At 41.1% G+C, this 25,646-nt stretch overlaps 1 protein-coding gene across 1 annotated transcript in view; it reads right to left on the minus strand.

Annotated features, from left to right (window-relative positions):
- GLP1R (glucagon like peptide 1 receptor) overlaps positions 1 to 25,646 on the minus strand; it is a 91,022-nt gene that overhangs the window by 45,617 nt on the left and 19,759 nt on the right. Inside the window, exons 2-3 of the mRNA XM_086744445.1 lie at positions 14,562 to 14,658; positions 13,198 to 13,308 (exon numbers count right to left, since the gene is read on the minus strand). Of these exons, the coding sequence (XP_086600571.1) occupies positions 13,198 to 13,308; positions 14,562 to 14,658 (208 nt within the window). The remainder of the gene's footprint in view (positions 1 to 13,197; positions 13,309 to 14,561; positions 14,659 to 25,646) is intronic.

A 25,646-nucleotide genomic window follows, 5' to 3' on the forward strand; every position in this document is an offset into this window, starting at 1 on the left:
TTTCTGCTTATTCCAATTGTCACAAAGTAAATGACTTCCAGAAAGGTCAGATGAGTCTGGCCAGGTGCCAACTGCCACTATCATTATTATTGTCATTGAACTTGTCATGTACTCAGGTTCTCTTATAAACATGTTGCCCAGAAAAACTTTGTTCTTCTTCAAAGGAAATTTAAAGTGTGGTATAGGAATCCTAATAGTTAACATTTGGAGCTTGTTTGAGGAGGATTAGACATATTTTCAAAATTCATAGCGGGGACCTGGGTTTCTCAGGGAAAATCTAGTCTGTTACAGAAAACTCTCAAGGGGAAAGTTACCAGCAAAATGTGTGAATGGAAAAGGGTAATACTGCAAAAGAAATAAAACTGTGTACATGATTAACAAGTGCAGTCATTGTACAGGTTAGCACATTTTCAAGTTAAAGCTGCATTTGTGAAATGGTGTGAAAGGAAGGATGTTCTATAATTTTACTATTTACATGCAGGTACGTTTTAAGTCAGTCAACATTTTTTTTGCATGACTACTCTGTCAAGTGTCAAGACAATATTATAAAAAATTCAGACACAGAGCTAATAACTTCAAGGGGCAAAGAGTGTGATTCGCCTTTACACAGAGCATTTACTTTTATAGATATATAAGAAGATTGAGTTGCACGCTCGTTCTAATTCAGCTGAGGATCTCTGGAGAAAGAAGAAACCTTTAAGTTCAATATTGCACCAGAAGTGTATTTGTTACACAAGACAACACAGATAGGTTGGATGCGAGAGGAGCATTTCCCATCACACAAAGGTGAAGTGCCAGGGATTCCTGAAAAAGGGAGGAAGAAGGGGGCTATAGGTCATACAGCTCTTCTAGCAAATTGCTCTCCAGCTGTGTGGGCTTAAGATCAGGTATTCATGTTTTATCCCATCTTTGTGACTTGGGGGCGGGGGGGAGAAGGGGGAAGGAGAAATCAACTTTCCTAATCAGCAACATTTAAGTAAGCCAGAAAGATAATAAGCTGTTTTCAGCACAGCATTTAATTGTGTAGCACACACAACTACTATGTTTATTCAGGCCCTTAATTGGTTCAGATTACTCTTTGTCCACTGTAATTAAAAATTGTAAGTTCTTAAGAGCAAGTAATGTGAAGAAAGTTTTGAGGTCCCTCCATTTAACAGAGTATACTGGTACTGCGAACAAATATAAGTGGATAGATAATAAATACTTCAGTTATGCAAGACCTGTAATAAGAGCATAGATGAAGTTTAAGGTAATTGGTGAGCTCAAATATGTCTGTTGTAAGCTAAGCTACCTGCTAGACTAGCATGGGCAAGGCACAGAGGTAGTCCAGTAGCTTTGTTGTAGTTAGGTGAAACGGTGTTTATTTCTTATTTAATTGTCCTATTCACAGACAAATCAGCTGTGGGCAGCTTCACAAACAGTCGCTGAAGGAGGCTCAGTTAAGTTTCTGCAGAGGTAAGCCTTGACATCCTTGACAGTACGTGTCAAGGAATTACTTTAACAAAACAAAAACATTATATACTTGTAACTGAAATATTGCTGGAAAACATGCAGTCCTGCCAACTGCTCTAACTCCCACAGACACAGTCACATCACAGCAAACTGATATCCTACAGCAAGGCTGTCCAGCATTTATGCTATGTCCAGCAATGCAGAACACTAAATTCTTCCTAAGGAGCCTCAGGTAACCAGATCTGTACCTGACATATGGAAAACATGCAGCTGCTCCCATCACCCATATATGCATTTCAATGTGTGGCCACGTGCAAAGTCTCTTTCTGTTCCTGTCACACATTGGATGAAGAATGCCCGTGTTTTGCTTGCAGCAGAAGAGGAATTGGAGCATACAGCTTCCAAAAGGAAGTCGCATACCTCACTCCAGCTGAAAGTTCATAAGCCACTGCTCTGTTACAGGTACCTCAACCTGAAGTTAACAAGCAATTTATTTAAACATATATTTCATCTGTTTAAATAAATAAAATTGATAAAATGGAGAATGGCATTGCCACATGGCCCACAACAGATGCATGTAATAATAACTATCTGTTCAAGATTTTTTAAGTGTTTTTCTTCTAACAGTCCCTGTATCTAACCTTGAGACAAGCAACATATGTTCCAGAGTTCTCTGGTGTACTACCAGTTAGAGCCTAACAAACAAAGGCAGAGGTGAACTTGAAAGACTAGAGTTGGTTTTTTTTTATTATTTTTTTTTTTTAAGCAAATGAAGATTGCCAATTAGTTTTTAGTGCAAGGAAGTATAAATTCTGAATTGCTTATGGGTTAGCAAACACAAAGCAACATCTTCACTGAAAAAAGGTCACACACTTTTCCAGCATTACGGAGAGCTTTCTGGAAGCTTGTTTTTATTAGAGCAAAGAAGGGAAGAAATGTAATAAATGCCTAATCATCTTCACTATATCCAATATTTGAAGTGAAATTCATTTTCTTGCGTGTTAAAAGACAAACAGGCAGTTTAGCTATACGCTCACGTACCCATCTGCTTACTATCTTGGTTTTAACAAGATCTCAAACTGTGAAACTGGACGATGAAAGAAAAAGTGAGAGAAATCAGATCAGACAAGGTTTAATCTAGTCGCCCGAACCAAATGTTCCAGCCATGCATATACTTCAAAACTGTCTGAAGGAAAACTCTCACACAAATGTCTGCCTCCTCAGCTGTAGGGCTTTACGCAGACCCCTCTAGAAAGCAACATGCATTCTTTCCTTCGGCCTGCCTCACACAGGTGACATTTCACCGCTCCAGCATGATTACCCATAGGAGGTCTCACAAACAAAAGCAAGCAGCTTCTTTCTGTTTCTGCCTATCACACTGTGGCATTCTGTTCCTAAGCTCCCTCCCTCTCCAAGTTTGAACAGTGCCCAAACATGGGCAACACTGGGGAAAGGAAAGAGGACCAGGACAGTGGATTTAAACCTGCAGCACACCAGATGCCCAAGGAGCTTCGATGACAGTCCTCCATCACCATGTTTGATGGGGAGGGTGCCAGGGAGGAAAGCACAAAATCACTCTAGGAAAAAGCTAGGTGCAGAAGCTTTTCCAATGGCCTGCAGACGGTGGGCTCAGGAGACGGGTGGGATTACACGGCTCATGAGATAATAGTTGAACAAGACTTACAGATAGGTGAAGTCAGTTATATCACTCCCCCAACCCCAAACCAGTGCTTACCAGCAGCCTGCTCCCCACCATGCTGCCGCCTGCCCAGCCTGGGAGCACTCTGCTGCGGGGAAGGCATTACGCTATGGGCCACCTCCACCACCCGACAACAACCCAAAATCCCTGCCAAGGCAGAAGTCTACTTGTAATCCTCTCTTACCTGGGTCACAATGTGGCAATGCCACAGATCCAAAGCACTCGTAGCAACACCTTGACAAATCTGATAATGCTCTCTTTCCTTTTTCAGCTTTTCTTCTTGGTGGGCACAGCAACTACAGATGGACCTCTCGGATCCCAAACAAAATCCTTTTCAACACTTGTGTTTCTGCTGTTTGTATAGCAGGGAATGAGATCTGCAGTATTGCTGTGCACGATGCCATTACAACTGTGTAAGTCTATAACCTCAGCTTTTGGGGAGGGGAAGACACCACATAGGATGGAAGTATTAAGGCTTGTTGAGTTCGTGATTTAGCCGGGACTAAGCTAGGCACTAATGCAGGGTGGGGACTGTGCAGTTTCCATCATCTCTGGTGTACCATGAGAAGGCTTGGTTATACCTCACAGGACTAGGAAAATTGCTTTTAAAAAGCATAAAAGTCCTCACGGTCGGACTGGTAACCTCCAGCACTCGGCAGTTCTGAGGTAATGCCCCATTTCCACACAAAGCCTTACACAAAGTGCACATCTACCTAAAGACGTGTCACCAGAGAGGCTGGGGAGTGCTAGAAAGAGGGCCTCAAATGTAAGTTATGGCAGGGGAAAGGGGAAAGAGCTGACCTGGATGTGTCTTTGCACCTAGACGTAGCCTGGCCTCCTCTGCATTACCACATTGCCACAAAAAGCTCGGTTCATACAATCTTTGTCACTGAGCAAAACTATTGTGCGAAGTACAGCTGTGGTCTCAGATATCTTGTTAGATTTAATCAGACTCTGAATGCATCTCTAGCAGCCAGAGGCAGCCACAAGGTTACTATCAGAGATCATCTGATATTACTACTGGGTTATTCTGCCAACAAAGAGACTTTCAGGTCTTTCACGTCACAGGCTGAAAAGCTGTACTGTTTCCAGGGGTCCCCAGGCTGTACTTTGCCTGGTCTACTGGGAGAACAAAGGAGCACGTGTCACCATTGCAACACATAATGTAGTAAAGGTAGGCTAATGTAGAAAATAAAGTGAATTACAGGAGACAAGTGATTGAAGCAAAGGTGAATGACAATGGAAGTTATTAGTTAAACAAAATAAAAGACTTCAAACTGGGAGAAAGGCTGATCTAGAGAGCATAGAGAATTACACTGAGGCTTCATGACTAACAGCAGTCAAAGGCATATGAGCTATCTGGTCCTTCATCTGGCACAAGAAAAATTTAGGATTTAACAAGAGCTTGGTAGTTCAGGAATCCTCCAGTGGCCCATGTATGGTCATATTGGAAGACTTCATAGTAGTACAGACAAATCTTTAGGTCTTATGTCTCCATCAAGGACTGAAGAGAATCCAATGCACACCTGGGGCACAGCTTCTGGCTTAGTTTCCTCCAAAGAAACACACCCCAAAACTGCTCCAGCTAACTCAGTCACAGCAAGTAGGACAATCAGGAGGTTGCTTCAAAATTCACTACAGTGCCAGAGCAAGGTACCAACATAGATATAGACTAGCAGTCAAGCCGATTGAGGTATCAGACACCTCAAAAAAAGGCATGTGTCCTAAGTTGAAACAAAAGCCTTGAAAGAGTTCAGAAGACTTTGAGTGGAGATCTGAATAACACCCACAACTGCATTAATGCAAATTAGCAGCCAGTCTTTGTGCAGCCCAGTGCATATAGGAGCAACTGATGTGGCTACTGTTCACATAACATTTCTGAAACCAGAAGGAAGGTTTTTTTTTAATTAAAAAGGATTTAGTGCTATTAAACAATAAAATATCAGAACCCCAGAGGAGGCATAATTGAAAGACAAATTGTGCAGCTCCATGGTTTCCAAATCCGCATGGTGTTATTGGCAACTGGCCCTCAATTATAAGAGGGTAACAAGAAAAAAAAACCACACAGCCAGTGGCAGTGAGGTAAGGTGCCCACCGTCCCTTAAACAGGAATACTGCTGCCCTTGGAGGTTGCTGCACTGATTGGACTTTGAGACAGCCACTGCTCAAGTCTCAAGTATAACTCACAGTAATCTGACTGACTACGACGTGGACAGCAAGATGTGCAAAGTTTACCTGGTGTTAACTTCAGTGCTATCAGGAACTGAGTGGGCTTTCTGGGTTTTCACTACAGCCAAGATTTGGCCCAAGATACAAGAGACATATGGTACAAAAGCTTCAACTCAGGCAGTCAGAAGTACGTGAAATTTGCCTTCAACAAGCTTTGGTCGCAGTCCAAAACTTGTGCTGGAAACTTCACAGAACAAATCCTTTTAGCAAAACCTCCCTCCTGCTACCTCAGCACGTCCCCATGAAGACCTGTCCAATGGTGGGAGTTGCATAAGAGCAAACAGAAGCAAAACAAAGAGCTGGAGCGAGATAGCCCATACAGGTTTGAAATTGCTGTAGTTTGCCATTTCAAAGATGTATAAGCAGGCTATAAGGAGAAGAAATACAATCTTGTCTTACCACAAACTTTAGTTTGTTTTTTTGGGGGGTGGAGGGGAAGGTGAGGCAGTAAAGCATGGCAGAAAGTAAGCATGCATTTGTTTTGATAACAGAGACATTTTCACTTTCTATTTTCAAAGCATTTCAAAACACCACTCTGAAACACAAGAAGTCTTCCCAAAGAGAAAGTTTATGAATTTTACCTATAAAATCCTTAACAGAATGCTTTGTTTGACCAAAATTTGATTCACCTCCACCTTCCTTCTGTTTGTCTCAATGACACTGCTTCCTCGTTGTCCCAAAGGGCTTCCCTGCCATATGCACAAAGCTATTTTATACAGCACTAGAGGGACACAGGTAACTTTATGAACCCATACCACCTTGTTACAGCCCAGCAGTGATTGGGCTCCTCATTTGCATGATACTGAAGACCCACACTGTGCTGTAAGACACATTAGCCACTTACTTCTCATTCCAGTGGCAATAGTTTAACCTGAATTGAAGCAAAGGCTACTCTAAACCTCAATTCCTTTGGCTTCAGTGTGATATGAGTACCCAGATACCTGCAATATCCTTATTTCATTATTTCTTGTTGAGTTAGGGCAATGCTATGATGACCAATATACTTGAAGTAGATAAATGCTAATACAGCTGCAATCACACCAATCAGGAAACTGATCTGCATGGGAGGGGAAAACTCAAAGGAATAAGGAAACACCAGTTCCATTTCAGTTAACTGAAATTACCAATCCATTTTGCTGCACAGCTACAGAAATGCTGAGTTTATTCAGCAATTATTCAGCAAAATAGAAAAAAAAGGCAGCAGTAAAGTGCCACTGAAGAAACATGTAATAAATTAACTATCAGGCCACATCCCAAAAATGCACTGGCAACCCAATGCCCAATACTTCACTGGGAGCTATAAAATTCCTCTAAAAATTCAGTTTTCATTTACCTGCCTGTCTGCAACACTAAATGGATACATGGTTTTGAGCATAAACTCTGGGTCTAATGTTGTGATCTTTCTTCTAACCAATTATCACAGACATATTCCTAGCCCTCAGAGTCCATCCTTGCAGACAGCATGCCAATACTGAGTTTAGCAGGGATGCTTACACACAGAAGCTAGCACCACAAGAAAAAGTCCCAGGATCAACGTTTCTAAAGATATCTGCTGCATAAGTGGGACAGCACTGTTTCTCTGCTGTACTTTACAGGCTGCCTTAGCAAGCAGCGCTTTCAAAAAGGGCAGAAGACAACTGTTGCCATCAAAAGGTGAGAGATGCTGTTAGACAAAACCTTGCAACTGCATACATTGCTTAGCAGAAAACTGGCCTTGAGTCTCCATATGCACACAAGCCTGAATAGACATACCGCACTGAAAAGACCAGTTTTATTCTCAAGTTTTACAATGAATAGATTCCCATCTCCCTACAGTTGCTCTTGTACCTTGAGATAAATCAGCAATCCAAAGACCTGGAGAGAGCATTACAGCTGTAATGCTGAAGGTGATTCCAAAGCCGTCACATTAAAGAAACAAGAAAGTTACACCTCAGTAAGCACTTCAGTGGCAGCATGTAGAGATGGGAACCTGCTAACATCATGTGGTGTCAGACTAGTGACACAGTACATACCTGCTGAGCAGGTAAAAAGTTCTCCATATTATTTTCGACTTGCCACTCTGCTAGTCAACCTGCTGAGCTACATCTGCTGTTAAGATTTGCAGAAGGGCAGGCTCAAGACTGACAGCCACTAGGACAAAAAGAGTGGGACGCAAACAAGAATAAAAGCTGTTAAAGTGTAAAGTTTGCTTCAGCATTACAAGCTCTTACCATGCAAATTCTTTTCCTCCATCTCCTATTCTAGTTGACACCAATAGCAATTTATAATGCCTGACCATAACTAGTTACTGAGACTCACCATCTTAAAAAATACAACAGAGAATCACGAAGTAGCCAAGATTGGAAGGAGACTAGAGATTTCCTAGTGCAACACCCTGTGAACTAAGGCAAGTTGCTCAGGTCCATGTCCAGTCAAGCTCTGACCATCTTTTTCAAGGATAAAGAATCCAGAACCTCTCTGGGTCACTAACTCCAGCTGTTTGACCAACCTCACAGTAAAATAATTATAGTTAAAGGAAGTTTCCTGTATTTCCATTTGTGATTATACACATTTATAAGATCCTCCCTGAGCCTTCCCTTCTCCAGGCTGAAGAATAGCAGCTCTCTCCACCCCATCTCATGAGACACACTCCCATCCCTTAATAATCTTCATAGTCATTTGCTGGACTTGCTGTAGTTTGTCCATATGTCTCTCATACTGGGAAGCCCAGAACTGGACAAAGCACCCCAGATGTGTCTCATCCGCCAGAGCAGAGGGGAAGAATCATCCCCTCAAGCTGCCAGTGATGTTCTTCTTAATACAGCCCAGGAAGCTGCTGGTGTTCTTTGCCTCATGGACACATTGCTGCTCCTGCTGAGCTTGGTGTCCACCAGGAGCTCCAGAGCCTTTTCTGCAAAGCTGCTTTCCAGTCAGTCAGTACTGATGCATGCAGCTATTCCTCCCCAGGGGCAAGACTTTGCATTTCCTTTTGCAGAACTTTACAGGATCCCCCTCAGCTCATTTCTTCAGCCTCTCAAGGTCCTTCTGAATGGCAGCACAATCACATGGCTTACCCACCACTCCTCCCAGTCTTTTTATGGTCTGCAAACTTGAATGTGCACTCAGTCTCATCATCCAGATCTTCATTAAAGTCGTTAAACAATACCGACCCTACTAGCAGTCCCTGAGGCACACCAGTAGGGACCGATTTCTGACTGGACTGCTGACCACAACTCTATATGCCCAGCAACTCAGCCAATTTTCAGTTAATCTCATTTTTCATTTGTCTAATCCACACTTCATCAGTTTGCCAATGAGGATGTTATGAGAGAAAGTGTCAAAAGTCTTACTAAAGTAAAGATGAACATCATCCACTACTCTCCCCTTATCTACTGTGCTTCATCACAGAAGGCTATCAGGTTTGTCAAGCATGATTTCACCTTCATAAATCCATGCTGACTACTCCCAGTCAATCTTCTTGTCCTTTATGCATTTGGAAACAGTTTCCAGGATTATTTGCTCCATCACCTTCCTGGGGACTTAGGTAAGGTCGATCACTTATAGTTCCTCAGATTCTCCTCCTTACACTTCTTGAAGCTAGCAGTGACAATCACAGTCCTCAGGAATCTCTCTCAATTGCCATGACTTTTCAAAGATAATCAAGTGTAGCCTCACAATGGCATCAACCAGCTCATTCAGCACTTGTTAGTACACCCCCACCAAGTCACATGGACTTGTGCATGTCCCACTTAAGTGTTCCATAATCTTCCTCCACCAAGGGTAAATCTTCCTTGCTCCAGACTTTACCACTGATGTCATAGGCCTGAGATTACTGATAATACTGGTAAAACTCGCCTCCAGCAAAGGTCATGGCAAAGAAGGCAGCAAGTACCTCAGTTATTTCCCCATCCTTTGTCACAAGATCCTCCTGCCCCATTTAGCAGTGGATGCAAATTTTCTCTCATATATGTTAGAAGCCCTTTTTGCTGCCCTTCACATCACTTGTCAGATTCTGGGTGGGCTTTGGCTTTCCTAATCGTATCCTTGAACAATCAGTGTTTCTAAAGGCCTCCTGGCTCACCTGTCTCTGCTTTCAACTCTTCTACACTTTTTATGGAAATGGCCAGGTCATAAAGACACTTGCACTCAATGCTCGCTTCATTTCAGTACCCCATAATACACAATCAGTATCAAATATTTCAATTTATTGACCAGGGGCCTTGCGGAGGTATGGTGTGGAGTCTCTCAGCAGACTTTTTCCATGCTTGAAAACTCAACTCTTAATCAAATAAACAACAGTTTTAAGTGAATAAGTTTGGCTAAAGCACTTCATATTTAATGGTGACCTTCACTGAACACATTTTGAAGGTACTTCCCAAACAAGGTCTCATCCTTTCATTTTCTCCATTTTCATCAGGTGAAGAGATGAAAGCCCTGCAGTGCTAGAACCTATTTCAAGTTGCAAGTAGGGGGCTAAGCAAGAACAAGGAATAAGTATGCTTTAGTGATTATTGCAAGTCACAGAGTGCCCAATTTTCTATTGCTGTAGATCTTCCATTATAAAGATGTTTCCTCTTCATCATGGCCACCCATTAGCATTCACTTTGAACATGACTCCACAAGATGTCATGAAATAGTATCAGGTCATTGTAATTCAGGCTCCTAAATTGTGTACCTGGCACTGATACAAACTTCTTGTTTTATATCAGACATGAAAGGCCTCCTTGTTCCATTCTTGTTCCTCGCTAATAAAACAGAGATTGAGGTATATGCATAGTATGCACAAAGGAACACATCCAGAGGTTTAATGACTTCTGCAATCCTCCCTTAGCAAGGGGTTATACAAAATGCTATTCTTTTCACTGAGACAAACACTATTTTCAGGATAATTAATTTTTTTTAAAAAAAAAAAAAACTTATTTCCAAAAGTATGAAAGCTATTGCGCATTCCAATAATTTATTAATCTGCAGTATTGCGTTAAACCTTGGCTCTCTCCACTAGTGATGTTTCAAGAGCGGTTGGAAGTCAAATAACTGTGTCCAGGGTCTTAAAGAGTGCAAGTAAACAGGTTTAGAGGAAAGAAATAGAATCCTGTAAAGAGTTTTAGATTAGCATCTAAAAGATCTAAAGATTAGCATTATTGGAAAAAAATTCTGCAGCGCCTGATAATTTTATGTCAATTATGAGGCAAATATTAATTTCATACATTTATAAAAGCTTGGTTACCCATTTTAAAAACATAACATCTTTATTAATAATCTGAAGAGGATTAGCAAACATCATTTAAACTTCAGAGGTTATGAAATTGGCAGTTACTACCAAGATAGCTCAGATAATAGAAACGATGTGCAGAAGTTAGAAGTATGGACACAGCAGCATAATAGTCACATAGTAGAATACAGAGCAATACATCAGGGTTGGGGGGCAGGCAGGGAAGTCACCCCAGCATAGATGTTCAGCACAAACAAAACAGGAATAAAACTGCCAAACCACGCAGGTCACAGAAAAGCAGGCAAGGCTGAAGAGGTAACCAAGTGGCAGCAGGACCCTAGAGCACAGAGGCAGATGATCTCTCCCCCACACACCATGGGTGTCCTTAACCACTAAGTACACCATAATGTTGGTTCCCATCTCTTCCCTTGAAACCCTAGTATAAAAAAAAATACGCACCAAGTTAAAGTGGAAATAGCAATCCAGACTCAGCCATTTTTGGTTTAGAGACTTACCTCTGATACAAGCTTAAAGCTAGTTAAAGGATTGCAATAGTTGACTTCACATTTTCCCTCCCCACACAAAATTCATACATTTCCAAGCATCCCTCTGACTCAGTAAGTCATTAAGTGCTATGGCACATTACCAAGTGTACTGGGCATCTGTGTCTAGGTGTTGCAGTGGGGAACTGCAGGATGGCCTCTGTGAATAAAGGATGGAGCTGCCTTGTGCTGACACAGCTGGTTCAAATGGACTCACCACAGGGCACAGCTGAGCCTCTCAGCCAAGATAGTTCCACCTCAGGGGAAATGTATATAAGAAAGGGCCAAACGCTGCCTGGCAGTACAGGATGAGGGTGGGGGGGAAGGCATGAGAAAATGAGAAACAGCCCTGCAAATACTGAGGTCAGAAAAGATTGAGGGAATGAAGGGGAGGAGGTGCTGCAGGCACCAGAGCAGAGAGACCTCCTTGCAGCCCCTGGAGATACCACCGTGAATGTGATGAGTTGACCTTTGCTGGCTGCCAAATGCCCATCCCGCCACTCCTTCAATAGGATGGGGGAGAAAAGATGGAAAAGCTCATTGGTCAAGATAAAGACAGTATCTGGGAGAGATAATGGGCAAAACTGAAACTGGACATTGCCAGAAAAGGGAATAACTGTGGAGAATCGTTTGGAGTTGTAAAGCAGTGAAGGGACAAGAGGTGGAGGTTTATTGTGTGTGTAAATCGCCCACCTCTGTCTGTGTTATGATGACATTTTGATTTTGGTGTGAAGATTTTCCACACACACACACACCCCACCACTCCTTCAAGATAAAGACAGTTTAATAAGGAAACCAAAGGCTGCACATGCAAGTAAAGCAAAATAAGGAATTTATTCACTGCTTCCCATCAGCAGGCAGATCTCCAGCCACTTCTTGGAAAGCAGGGCCTCAGCACACACAACAATTACTTGGGAAGGCAAACACCATAACCATGAGTGCCTCCACTCACTTCTTCCCCCTTCCCTTGGCTTTTATTGCTAACCATAATGTCCTGTGGTAGGGAAAATCCCTTTGGTCAGATCAGGTCATCTGTCCTAGTTATCCCACCTCCCAACCTCCCACAGACCCCCAGCCTACTTTACTTCTAGCCGTAAATACAAAGAACGGCATCACATGTACTGCTATGAAGAAAGTTACCTCCATCCCAGTCAGATTCAGCACAATCTCCACCCCTTGTTCCATACAATTCATCTCATGCCCAGGTCCCATATTATCCAAAACATCTAAATATCCTCTGACCATGCCTCTCATTCCTTTTCTCATTCCTGAAATCCCTTTGTATCAACACTTACAACGCGTACTCCACACTTAAACCATCTTTACATCCATCAGATTTATACATCCTCATTAACCAGTATCCTCTATCCCTTAACAAGAGCCAAAGTCAATTCACCACACCAAGGTAGCTAGTCAATAAACTGTTTTATCTGGACTTGAGAATGTAGAAAGGTCTTCACAAAGAACAAGCTCTATAAATCACTGGTTTCAAAGACAGAATACTAGACAAAGTTATCTAATATACATTGCCTGCAACTGGCATCAAGCATACACGTGTACAAGGGTGTAAAATCCAAAGGTGACATTCAGTTCTCCAGAGAAAAAAAAGTCTTTGCAACCACTGACAATGCCTCCATCTTGCAGTATTATGAGAAGTAAGTTTATCTTAGGAACCAGCACAAAACTTTCACTTGAGACCTTTTTGGCTTTATCTAGTACAGGACGACCTACCGTCTATCTTTGTTACTTTTATCTCAGTTTTCAAACTACACCATTATGACTGTTAGATCGTCTTCAACAAACACCACAGTACTATTTTATTAATACTCACCACTATTCAAGCAGCAAGAACAGATAAGAACACAAAAATCCAGACTAAATGCAACCTTTAAGAACAGTCTCTTCTCTCATTTTCATTTTCTCCTGTTAAATGGAGATAAGTGTACCATACTGAGCCCCGTTCCTACTTCTATGTTGCAGAGAACTGACTGCACTCTGTCAATTGAGTCAATTTTATCCTTGCTAAGACTGTGCAAGAAAAACAGGGTTGGTTTAAAGCTGCGCCTACAAGGAAAGGCTCTTACCTGCATTAGCCCAGGGGAGATACCAGGGGCAGCTGACATTCACATAGGTGCCAGGGAGTCCATCTGGCCAGCATGCGTAGTTGTCAAATGTTCTGTTGCAGAACTTGCCTTCTGCAGAGAGATGGAAGGGAAGGTCATGCCACTGCCTTGTGTTAATACTACAATGAGGAGAAGACTGAAGAGCAGAAGATGAAAGGAAACACATACACATGCATTTAAGCCTTGATGTTAAGTGAGATTTATTTGTCCAAGAGTTTGTACCCACACAACAGAAAACTGCTGTTTCAGAGAACAACTGAAGAACAGATTGAGGCTTTGACTCAGTCAAAGGACATAAAGGTAAATCAATACTGATCCATTTCTATCTTTTCTCTTTTACACCTTTATGTGTCACAGTTTAATTTAAAATCATTTTTGCTGTGGATACTGTAGATAATCATTCCTGAGAATGGTTCACAGTTGTGCAGTTGGAACATCTAGCCTAATATATAGATCCATCAATTAAATACCCCCACACAACCATAACTTTGCATTACAGCTTAATCAACATGAGAATACTTCAACTCCAGATTTATTAAACTGTCATTCTTAGAGGGCAGCACTCAACTGCTCAACAGGATAATGGAGTGGAGGGAGATGGATGTTTCCCTGCCATTGTTGTCATCAGCTACTGCTCTCACTCTGCCATAATAACGTAGTTAAGAGAAGGAAAATTAACAGTTTTGAAATAATTCTTCACAGATAGAATTTTAAACCTATCTTATCTTTCTCAGTATGTCACAAAAGCACTGAAGCATAGGAAAGGCCACACTGTGTTCAGTTGTGAGCATCACTGACAAGTCATCAGTGTCCTCTGAACACCATGATGCTGGCACATCGCAGCTGCTCGCAGCATATTACAGCAGTTCAAGTATTGAGACAAGCTGCATGCTCGTTTTCACTAAGGCACTTTTTAAAAAGCCGTTTCATCATTCTGCAATGCTCAAAATACTTTATATCAACTTCAAAGCCTACAAACTGCCAGGTCAACGTGAACGGCATGGTCCCAGATTTCCTAACAATTGTGTGCCCTCTCAGCCCTGACTCCTAAAAAAGTTTCAGGGGTATTACATTAGTGTGCTGCTTTGATGTGTTACATCCACCACTTGCCACTGCAAAACACTCTGGATCTAAAGACTAACATCTTCACAATGAAATTGTTCTTATAAAATGTTTCCTCAGCAGGCGGAAGCAAATGGGATAAAGAAGAAATGGACTGGAAAGTAAGCTAGAGAAGTATTTTCGAGCTCATAATCACTCCCTTGTTAACTGTTATCATGCATTTTAAAAAATTAATACATCCTATCCTTACCAAGCAGACTTACCTGCCACAATGGGGGGTGCCTCATACAAGTATTTCAGGCATTGAAGCTGATACTCCTTCCACTTCTGCATAACCCCAGAAAGTGACCCATCTGAACTCTGAAAAAGAAATCATGAGTCTCAGACACTATGGGGATTTAAACTGTGCATTTTTCATGCAGTCTGAATAGGTGGGTGGGAAAATGACTACCACATCCAAAACAGCACTTCATATCATAAAGGGTACCACATGCTGCCATGCTTTTGCCTGATTACAACCAAAGAAATCCCTTTCTATTTATACCACAAGGAACTGAAAAAAACCACAAACAACTATACCATGTCCTCATTGAAACCTCAACTGAGACTAGCCTTGCTCTCTCGAATATGCCCTGATGGTGTGATTTATTATCTCACAAAAAGACAGGGACAGCAGCAAGTCCTTTTAGGAGAGGTTTTCCTTCCAACAGCAATATTTCTGCTACCCTATAAATGAGACCAAGTTAATTCACTGTATTCAGCGGATATTCCAGACTGTGGATGAAAGCTTTTCCAGCTCAGCTTTCTTCCATGAACAACAGCTTTTCTCTGCATCCAGCATATTTTTTTCTGAAACTGCAGAAAAAAGAAGAGCAGGGATCTCCTTTTTTGCTCAGTTTGACAGGCTGCAGGTTCCACCATCAACCACCCCAAGTACCAAGGAGCAAGGGGAAAGTACGTACAAATTATGTAAACACAAAGGAAATTAGCTGTTGTTTTTACCCTCACAGCTTCAACTGCCTTTTTTTTTTTTTTTTTCATTTGTGCTTCTAAACCTTTTTCAGATGCTTAGGAGGAAGCCAGGACATAGGAAGGACTGTTTTAAAAGAAGTAATTTTAAACCTATATTGCATTCAAAAAAGCCAAAAGGGAACACTGTCCACAACAACCAGTGTGACTTAAATTTACCACCAGTGCAATCACTTTAGAATACAAGAACAGAAGTAGAATTGGCATTTTTGGACTACAGACCTCTCAAGTCCTTTTCTCTTGTATACTTCTGGGAAAAAAAAAAAAGTGTTGGGGAAAAAAAGCAAAACACCACATACATCATGTTTCTGCCTTGATGAAGACGTTCCATTTAATTACAAGGATGGTCTTGCACACGTGATGAGAAGTAGATTTAGTACATACCTGGTTTGTGTTTCAAGAATAACTGCCTATATTTACATGCAACTTAACTGTAGCTAGGGCCTCATGGCCATAATTTTAGAAGAATTTAGCCAGCTCTCTCTGAAGTCAAAACAAGCACAAGCCTGCAGATCTTTGAAACTCCGACCCTTGTCGCCCCGATTTAAATCATCTTATCTATGCCAATAAATGCTGCCAAAGTCTGTCTGTGCTAAAGTCCCTAGTGTAAAAGGAATGCATTGTACTGAATTTTAACCCTGTAAGCCTATGGAAACACACAAACCTGTTGCATAGTGATCTATGCTCAACACACCTGAAGGAAAAAACCAAACTATCACCTAAATTACGGCTACAGGTGTATGTAGAGAAACACAATCAGTAACTCAAACCAAAATGCCATTTACAGATCCATGTAGGCTGAATAAGGATGGGTGACCAGAGTAGGGGGAGAGAGAACAACTTTCAAATCTAAGTTTCTCTCAGGCAGTCTTTAAAAAGTACCTTTCAGGTTACACATTGTTTAAAAGGTCTTCATTTTACAAGAATGGTTATTGACATTATAAAGGACTGTTTCACCATCCTTTCATCAGCACCTTTACATTTTAATAAATAAATTAAAAGGAACACTTTCAAGATGAACCCTTAAATTATGATTCAGAATAATTTCAGAAGCTACTAATTGTCACACATCTTACCAAAAAATAACTATTGATCATGCATGCAGATGACCACATCAAGTTAATCCAAATTTAGCTTTAAAATTCATTACAACATAGATGCATACAAAGTTTCACTTAGAAATAAGACTACCTTTTAAAATAGCCTGAAAATATCTTAAACCTATTTACACTACGAGAATTAGCTCTTTTGCAGTCAGCAAGCCTTAAAGTATTTTCTTCTAAATCAAGTTTTCATCTATTGCCTTCATGAATGCAGGAATAACCAGTTTAATTGCAGCTCAGGAAAAAGCAAGCCTCTATCCCTCCATTTAATGAAAAAAGTAGAAACATTCTACTTACATTGGTTTCTCGTAATGTGAGAAGAAAACTTTAACAAGGAGATTAGCAAACTATAAGAATGAAGTAATTAGACATGCCTTTTTGTGGAGATGACTGATTTGGCAGACAATTTTCTATTATCTACAGTCTGTTGCAATAAAGAAACCAAATATAAATCCCCAAGACCACATAGTTTGTTCTCTATGCAACAGTTTACTCTGGTACAGCTAAATATCACATTTTGTTATCAGACAGATTGACTTAAGTTTTATTTTAGTATATGTCTGTCTCCATTTCCCAGAGATTTTGGCCCATGTGAAGAAGAATCACAAGTTACAGTGCAGCAGATTTGCAGTGTGAGTAGTAATTCAAGTAAGAGACACTATATTTTGTTCAAAAGTTATTTAATTCCTTCTGCAACAAAGCACTAAAACACATAAATACAAGGACAAGGTTCCTGGGTCAGTATCCAAAATTCGGGGCAAAATGCAAAAGTTCAAATAGCTTTATTAAACAGAGGACTGTATTTTTTTTTTGTTGCTAAGAGCACTGATCCTTGCATTTTAGTTGTGGGTTGGGTTTCTTTTTTTTTTTTTTCCCCTCCAGTTATACTCAATCATGGGAGAAAAAACAGTAGTAGTTTTGCAGTGGTGAAAATATATCACAGAAGGATAGTGGAGGAGAAGAGGATGGAAACATGGCTGACTGGTTAAGGAGGAGGAGTCAGAAGGCAAGAATGGATGAAGGAGATTAAGGAGGTGAGTAACGGTGCAGCCTAAGGAGCATAAAAACAGATGCAGAAAAATTAAGACAGGCAAGAGCACAGAGACTGGGAGTCTTTCAGTGTATAATTAAGTGTAATTAATCTCTAGTGATAAATTAGCTCATTCAATAGTCTGAAGATAGAACTCCTTACAAATCCTTAAGAGCTTTATAGGAAAGCCTCTTTCTGTAGCCATCGTTTGTCTTCATAGACCCTACTGTAAAAGGAAGCATGTTAATAACTTTGCAACATCTTTGGAACTATTCCTACTGTGACAAAAATGGCATCCACACAAGATCCAAGGTGATCAATGATACAAAAGCACTATTCTTATACAGTGAAATCTGAGCACACAGAATCTAAACCTGTAGGGGCTCAGACCAGACAAAATACACCATGAAATAGCACCATTCAGAGTGGAAGGGAGAATTCTCAGAGCTTCAAAAGGAGCCAGTGACTCCTGGGGTTATAGTCTTCCCTCTTCTCCCATTACCATATAAAAAGTCTTACATGCAACAGAATGAGAAATTCCTCCTTATATTTATTTCTTATGCCTTTGGTTTTCTGGTTTTAAATGAGAACACTTACATTACAGGTTTTTTTTTTCATGCTTTTAACATTTCAGGGTAATATGCAAGACTTCAACTTGCCACTGAAGGCTCATATGTAATGTTACACCCACTGGGACCTCCAAAATGCTAATCTTAGTCTTCAAACGCAAAAGCTAGGCAACCTGGCATTGAACGACACTTTGGTATGGCCTTGGCATTCTTCCCTCGGATAGTAACAATGACATATCTACCTTGTGAGAGGAGGGTTCAGATTACATTTACTGCTTTTTCTCATAAGCACCAGCAAGTACTTTTAAACTTTACTGCCATTTTTTTTAGAAGTCCAGCATGACACATTATTTTAAAGCTATCCTCCTAGCATCAGCAACTAAGTCCAAGATAGGTAAAGTCTGCACATTACTAGCTTTATGCTCATTCTGACTTGACATTCTTTCCTGTATAATGCGGGTCTTACTAAATCATCTGTTATGTCAGCATAAGCTATAGGTCTGCATCAATAAAAGCCAACACAGAGTGGAAGCTAAGCTGGCCACCTAACAGGTTTATTTAATTCATAGCATGGATATAAGCTTGAATGTACGGGAGTTTTGTCCTCAGTTCACAGCCCAAATGGGGCCGAACGCAACATTGCTACCCCAGAAGGCTTTGCTATAACACAGTATCACCTTGTATTTATTGGGATAAAATTCCTCCTGTCCAAGAGAGGATGATTTCCAGGTTTCAAACTTAAATGAATTAATTTGTGTAGGGCTTAAATACAGTCATCTTCCTGAAAACATGTTCCCATCTGAGAAGATGCTTCAGCTTGCCACAACAGCACCTCTGGGAGCAGAGCTTTAAAAACAGAGGCTGTAGCACAGCTCAACTCTGCAATGGGGCTAGCTGTTCACAGAACAAACTTATCACTCCCTGCAATTTGTCACCAGTTTTCTCCACTTCTAAGCTGAAGTAAATATGAAAGCATATGAATTGCAGGATGCTATTAATACCTCCCTAAGCCCATCAGTCAAGATCCAATTTCTCAGTAGTTACTATAAATTTGTCAAAGTCATCCTGCAAATGTTGATGCTCCAAACACAAGTTTGTAAGAATAGTTGTTTCTTTTTTTTTTTCCTGCATCAGTTAAACACCACCACAAAAACCCTCACAAAAATCCCAACACTGAGCTTCATTTTAACAGGTCCTTAGACCTGCTGTTCAACAGCAATCCTATTGAGGATCAGTCCTTCAAGTATAATGCTTCTTGAAAACCAAGAGATTCTGGAAATGTGTTAGCATGGGAGCAGGCTTTATTAATTAAGCTCCCCCCGACTCCCCCAAAGAGATAAGATTTAATCTGATTTTATAACTACTTAGTTCAACTTCTGTGTAATGATCAAATCTGAACCCATTACAGGCAACAGCTCCAACAGTCCAGTTACTCACCTTTAAGTACTGAAGCTCTGTCAAAGGAGGGACATAAAAGTGACAGTGATGCCTCTACTATAGACAGTACAAGAGAAGTGTCATTCAGGACACCTGAGCAATACATTTTCCAGAGATCATAAAATGTGACTCTACTTTAGGATATCTGACATCCCCCAGATCTCTATCTATTGCATTCTCCTCATATATTCCATCGCCCAGTATCAAGTTTAACTTAGTCATCTGACATTACGCAAGACTAAGTGACCCTTTAAGCTGAAGTCATTATTCTTGGTCCCTTCTGCAAGGCTGCTTGACTGACTAGATGATATAACATTAATTATGCTTCCCAAGTCATATTTCACAAGATACCTCACCAGCAATTGGATTACTCAGGACAAATCTCTCACCTCTCAGAAAAAAAAAAAACAAACAAGGGATCAAAATAGCCTTTATTTCAGAGAAAAGTCTATTGCCAGCTTCTAGGAGCTTCTCCTGTAAACGCTTCTGTTCCTTAGTTACTAATGAACCAATGACTTCAGTAGCTGAAGAACGCCAGAAAAAGAAGCCTTTCAGCATCCTCCCTGTTAGTGAAAAGCAGCAAATTATGAGCTCCCACAAAAATGATCTACTGGATTCAGCAAGAAACTCCCTGATGACATCTGCCAACTGAGCTTTCTCTTCGGCTGCAGCAGCTTAGCACTTACAACAAGATCTTCAAGAAAAACAGAAAGTCTCAGGACTTCAGTAAAGAGAAATCTTGAAAACAGTGTTTCACCAGCTGTCTAACCATGGAGTTCCCTCTATTCTGTCAATGATTTAAGACTTCAAGTTTCATGACATCAAGGTTTTGAACTCAAAGATGCCAAGCATCTCATCAGGCATTTACACCCAATCAATGCAGAGAAGAGAATCTCCTCCTCTGCCAGTCTCTTCACAGCTGCTTAGCCCAGACTGACAGCACAACTCCAGTCCTGAACAATTAACACTGGGCTTTCAATAACTTCTCAGAACACTGAGATTGATCCCCTCCATTCCATTTCACTCTCTGCCAGAGCAGCTGCAAAACAGTATTTCAGCTCATCCAAAGAGTATCCTGAAATAACAAAAATACGTATAAAAATACCAGTATGGAGGGTTTTTTTTGTTTTCTTTGGTTTTTGTTTTTTTTTTTTTTGGTGGTGGTGGCTGTTGTTTTAAATCAGAGGCTGAATCTCAGGATTCCTCTCTCTCAGCTTAAAGTAACCACTGCACCACATGATCCCTCATCCTGACCTGCATGCCCTCACGCCTTTTTCTTCCTCTTTTGCACACTTGCAGCTTCAGAAGGAAGAACTGGCTGTGCTCAATCCCATAGCAGCTTATAATAGCACAGGGCACTAGTCACGACCCCACATTCCCTCACTGTTAAAAACCATTCTTGCTAGATTAAGGGAAAAAAAAAAAGGATAAGCGTACGCATTTCCTAAAGAAAGTTTGGAAATGCAGGTTTCTACCCCTTCTACCCCTAGTCTCAAATAAGGCATTTTAAAGAACAGAATCAAAACTTACTGCTTCTCAGTACTTCTCTTGAAGCTGCCCCATCAAGTTCAGATGATTTATCATTTCACAGATCATTCCAAATACATAAGCTGTCTGAACAGGTGGGAGAATTCAACCCTGACCACTAGGGTTTCCACTCCAGGACCAAACATCTCAGGTCTGTCCTGGGATGCTTCATTCGTGCTTTGAAACTGGCCACTTTTCCCATCCCCAAAGTTTTTGTTTTGACAAGGTGCATTTCAACAAGAATAATATCTCTTGGCCCCTAGCATTTTCTGGATCAAGGCAAAGTATTTGGCATTCAGAGACATATATGTCAAAGCAAACTTTTTTAAACACCTAAATCAACTTGCATAGTATGCAGTCTCAAAATCAAGGGAATAAGTACAGCCTAATATTTCAGCATGCTCCAAAATTAAGTATCGTCTTCTAGAGGCATAAATAAATACAGTTATTGTGTTTATCCTGTACGTAGGAGGATAGACTGAAAATGTGGTACAAATCTGAGTTCCATGGGTTATTTTATTGTTTCTGTCTTCAGTGATGGACAAGCCTGGGATGAGAACAGTTACCTGCAGAGTTTTTCTGCCCCATGAAATGTTTCTGCAGTCTGGTAAAAGGTTTCCTCTTTAGTCACTGCAGGACCCATGAATCTGTATGCTTACAGTTAAAGCAGACGTGCATTTATATTGACAGCTGTTGTTACCAGAAAATGTTATTTTCATTACAATGTTTTTGATCTGTTCTGATAAGTGTTGCTGTCAAAGATGTATCACATGAGCCAGTCATAAACATGACAGAAGAAACTACTGAGAACTATGCAGAGACAGAAGAAAAAAAAAAAAGTAAATTCAAAAGCAGCTATAACTCCCAAACTCCTGGAGAGCAGAAAGCAAAGCCAAAATTTTAGTGGGAGACAGTGTGCCAGCACTCATGAGAATTAAATTATCATAGGACTCCTGTACAAGGAGATTTTACTGTGCATTGCAAATCTAGATACACGCTTTGTGAAGTGCTCTTTAGAAGAGGAATTTGATGCTGCTCTGCAATAGAGCAAACAAAACAGCAGAATAAAGAGTTCAAATTGCATTTTTAGACAGATACAAAAGGTGTAGCACTAGTAACGCTACGGAAAGAACAAAAGCAAAGTTGAGCAGTGTTGCAAGAGCAGGGGAAGCTACAAAGCTGAAAATAAGAGTGCTTTAGATCTACACTCACAGATTTAAAAACCAAATATAGCTTATGCTACTGGAAGAGGAAATCAGCATTTCATTAAGAGTTGTAATAACACAGAATCGTAGAATGGTTTGGGTTGGAACAGACTTTTAAAGATCAACTAGTTCTAATTCTCCTGCCGTAGGCAGGCACATCTTTCACTAGATCAGGTTACTGAAAGCCCCATCCAACCTGATCTCAAACAGTTACAGGGATGGGACATTCACAACTTCTCCGGGCAACTTGTTCCAGTGCCTTACTACCCTCATATTAAATAATTTCTCTTTCTTATATCTGATGTAATTCTACCCTCTCTTAGTTTAAAATCATTACCCCTTATCCTATCACACTACAAGCCCTGCTACAGAATTTCTCCCCATCTTTCGTATAAGGCCCCTTTAAGTATTGAAAGGCCATAGTGAGGTCTCCTTGAAGCCTTCTTTCCTCCAGGCTGAACAGCCTCAGCACTCTCAGTCTTTCTTCATAGGAGAGGTGTTCCAGCTCTCAAATCACTCTCACAGCCCTGCTCTGGATGCACTCTAATAGGTCCGTGTCTTTCTCATACTAAGGGTCCCAGAACTGGAGATAGCACTCCAGGTGGGATCTCATGAGACTAGATGTCACCCTCCTTGACCTGCTGGCCACTCTTCTTTTTATGAAGCCCAGGATACAGCTGGCTTTCTGTGCTGCAAGCATACAGTGCCAGCTCATATCCATTTTCTCATCCATCAGTACTGATACTGACAATTGCCATGATCCAGGCGTAGAACCTTGCCTTGGCCTTGTTGAACTTCATGAAGTTCAGATGGGCCCACCTCTCCAGCCTGCCAAGGTCCCTCTGGATGGCATCCCTTACTTCCAGAATGGTCAACCTCACCACACAGCTTGGTGTCACTCGCAAACTTGTGAGGGTGCACTCTATCCCCACTGTCCATGTCATTAATAAAAAAATTTAACTGTACCAGTCCCAATACAGACCTCTGAGGGACACCACTATCATGTACTATCACAATGGAGCACAGGGATAGTGAGGGCTGAAAAAGTAGGGGAGACTTAAGACGGAATTCAGATATCTGATCACAGGCACCTACTGTTCTTCTCAACACGCACAAGTGCCTTGCTTGGTCTCCTGCCACAGCTGCAGAGAAGCACAGGTTTACCCTGCACCCTACATCGCATCTGTTCGTCCTGTACAGAGTCTTGAATACTGCAGCAGCACTAGATGCCTACATTTGGGCAGTTGACCCATCCTGAAGGTCTCCGAGCTACTGAAGCAAAAGAAAGCAAAAAACATCTGTCAAAGCTGGACTTCTAGCTCCTCTTGCCATCATTTAAAATGCAATTAGTTAAGCTGGCTCTTTATAACATAACAGATCAAGTGAATTTAAAAGGATCCGTTTCTTAAGCTTGTAATGGACTAGGTTCTTTGTAATGGCCAGGAATGGTCCAGTCCCAGAGATGGCTGAGCAGGGACAGACAGAGCCTGCAGTCCCACAGAGACAGAACTGCAACATTTCAGTTTCCAAGCACAAAAAAAAAAAATTAAAGAGGATTTTACAAAAAAAAAAAAAAAAACAACCAAAAAAAACCAAAAACAAAAAAAACCCACAAAACAAAAACAAACAAACCAAATAAAAAAAAAAAAAAATCAACAAGCCACAACCAAAACAATAGAAGTAATCATCATAACCCCAGGGACTGAAAGAAAATCACTTTATTGTAAATAACCTGTATTTTTAGTAGGCAAAAAAACACTAAATCTTTTTAACCTTTCTCAGGAAAGTGCCCCAAGGGAGTTGAGCTTACCACAACTTTTCAAATGACTATTTAACAGTCATTCATTCTTAAAATGAGAGACAGCGCTGCATCAGAAGGCAAGGTGTAGAGTGTTAGCTATTTTTCCCCAGGATCATTAATCCTATATCCTTCCATATCCTTGTCCTACCCATAGCAGGGGGTTGGAACTAGATGATATTTAAGGTCCCTTCCAACCCAAACCATTCTATGATTCTATAGCAACATTCATACTCAAGTAAGCAGTTCATCCCCTTTAAAGGTAAGGGAAGTAGACTGAGCAAGAGACCCCCTTGGTTTAACTGCAAGATTCTGAGTCTGCTCAAAACCAAGAGAGACATGTACCAGAGATGGAGAAGCTGATGAATACCCATTGAGAACTACAAGGACATTGCCAGGGTGTGCAGAGATGCAGTTAGAAAAGCAAAAGCTCAGCTTGAATTGAAGTTGCCTAGAGATGTTAAAAACTACAAAAAAGTTCTTCAGGTATGTAAACAACAAGAGGAATCAGAAAGGAAATACTGGCCTTGCTGTTAACCACAAGAGGTGAATAGTCACCAACAATGCTGATAAGGCAGGGGTTCTCAACACTTCCTTCTCCTCCATCTTTACCAGCAGTGTTGGGCCCCAGGCCTTGGGAACAAAAATCCAGGTTGATGCAAACACAGTCCCACCATCAGTGAAGGAAGAGTTGGTGTGTGAACTACTAAAGGAGCCTGACCCCTACAAATCAATAGGCTCTGACAATATCCAGTGTTAAGGGAGTTGGCTTGCATCATTGCAAGGCTGCTCTCTAATCTTTGAGAAATCACGGAGATCATGAGACATCCCAGAAGACCAGAAGTCTACAATCTACAAGAAGGGCTTAAAGAGAATCCAGGAAATTACAGGCCCATCAAGTCTTACTTCAGCCCCTGAGAAAATTATGGAACAAATCCTCCTGGGAGCTATAACAAGTCAAATGAAGCACAAGATTGGGAAAATCCAGCACAGATTCACCAAAGGCAAATGGTGCTTGAGAAACCTGATTGCTTTCTATGACAAAGTAACCCACTCTGTTGATTTTGGCAAGCAGTGGACATTGTCTACCTGGATTCCTCCAAGGCTTTTGATACAGCTCCCCGCAGCCTGCTCCTAAAGACACTGATGCATTACAGTCTAGACAAGTGGCCTGTGTGGTGGAGGGGGAGCTGGCTGACAGGATGCACCCAGAGGGTGGTAGTAAACAGCTCATTTTCAAACTGCCAACTTATCACAAGTGAAGTCCCCCAGGGATCAATACTGGGCCAAATATCATTTAATATCTTCATAAGTGATTTGGATGATGGGATGAAGTGCACTTTGATGAAGTTTGCTGATAATACCAAACTGAGCAGGGAAGTGGACACTTCAGAAGGGAGAGCCACCCTGCAGGAAGACACAAGCAGGCTGGAAGAGTGGCCTAACAAAAACCTTATGAAGTTGAACAAGGACAAGTATAAAGTCTTGCACCTGGGAAGACATAATCCAGGAGTGCTGCTCAAGCTGGGACCTATCTGTCTGGGGAGCAGCTCTGTGGAAAGGGATCTGGGAGTCCTGGTGGACAAGCAGGTCCATATAAGCAAACAGTGTGCTGCTGCAGCAAAGAAAGCCAACAGGATGCTGGGTTGT

Source organism: Chlamydotis macqueenii, chromosome 3 (assembly GCF_036417535.1).
Source record: "Chlamydotis macqueenii isolate bChlMac1 chromosome 3, bChlMac1.mat, whole genome shotgun sequence".
In the NCBI taxonomy this organism is placed as follows: domain Eukaryota; kingdom Metazoa; phylum Chordata; class Aves; order Otidiformes; family Otididae; genus Chlamydotis; species Chlamydotis macqueenii.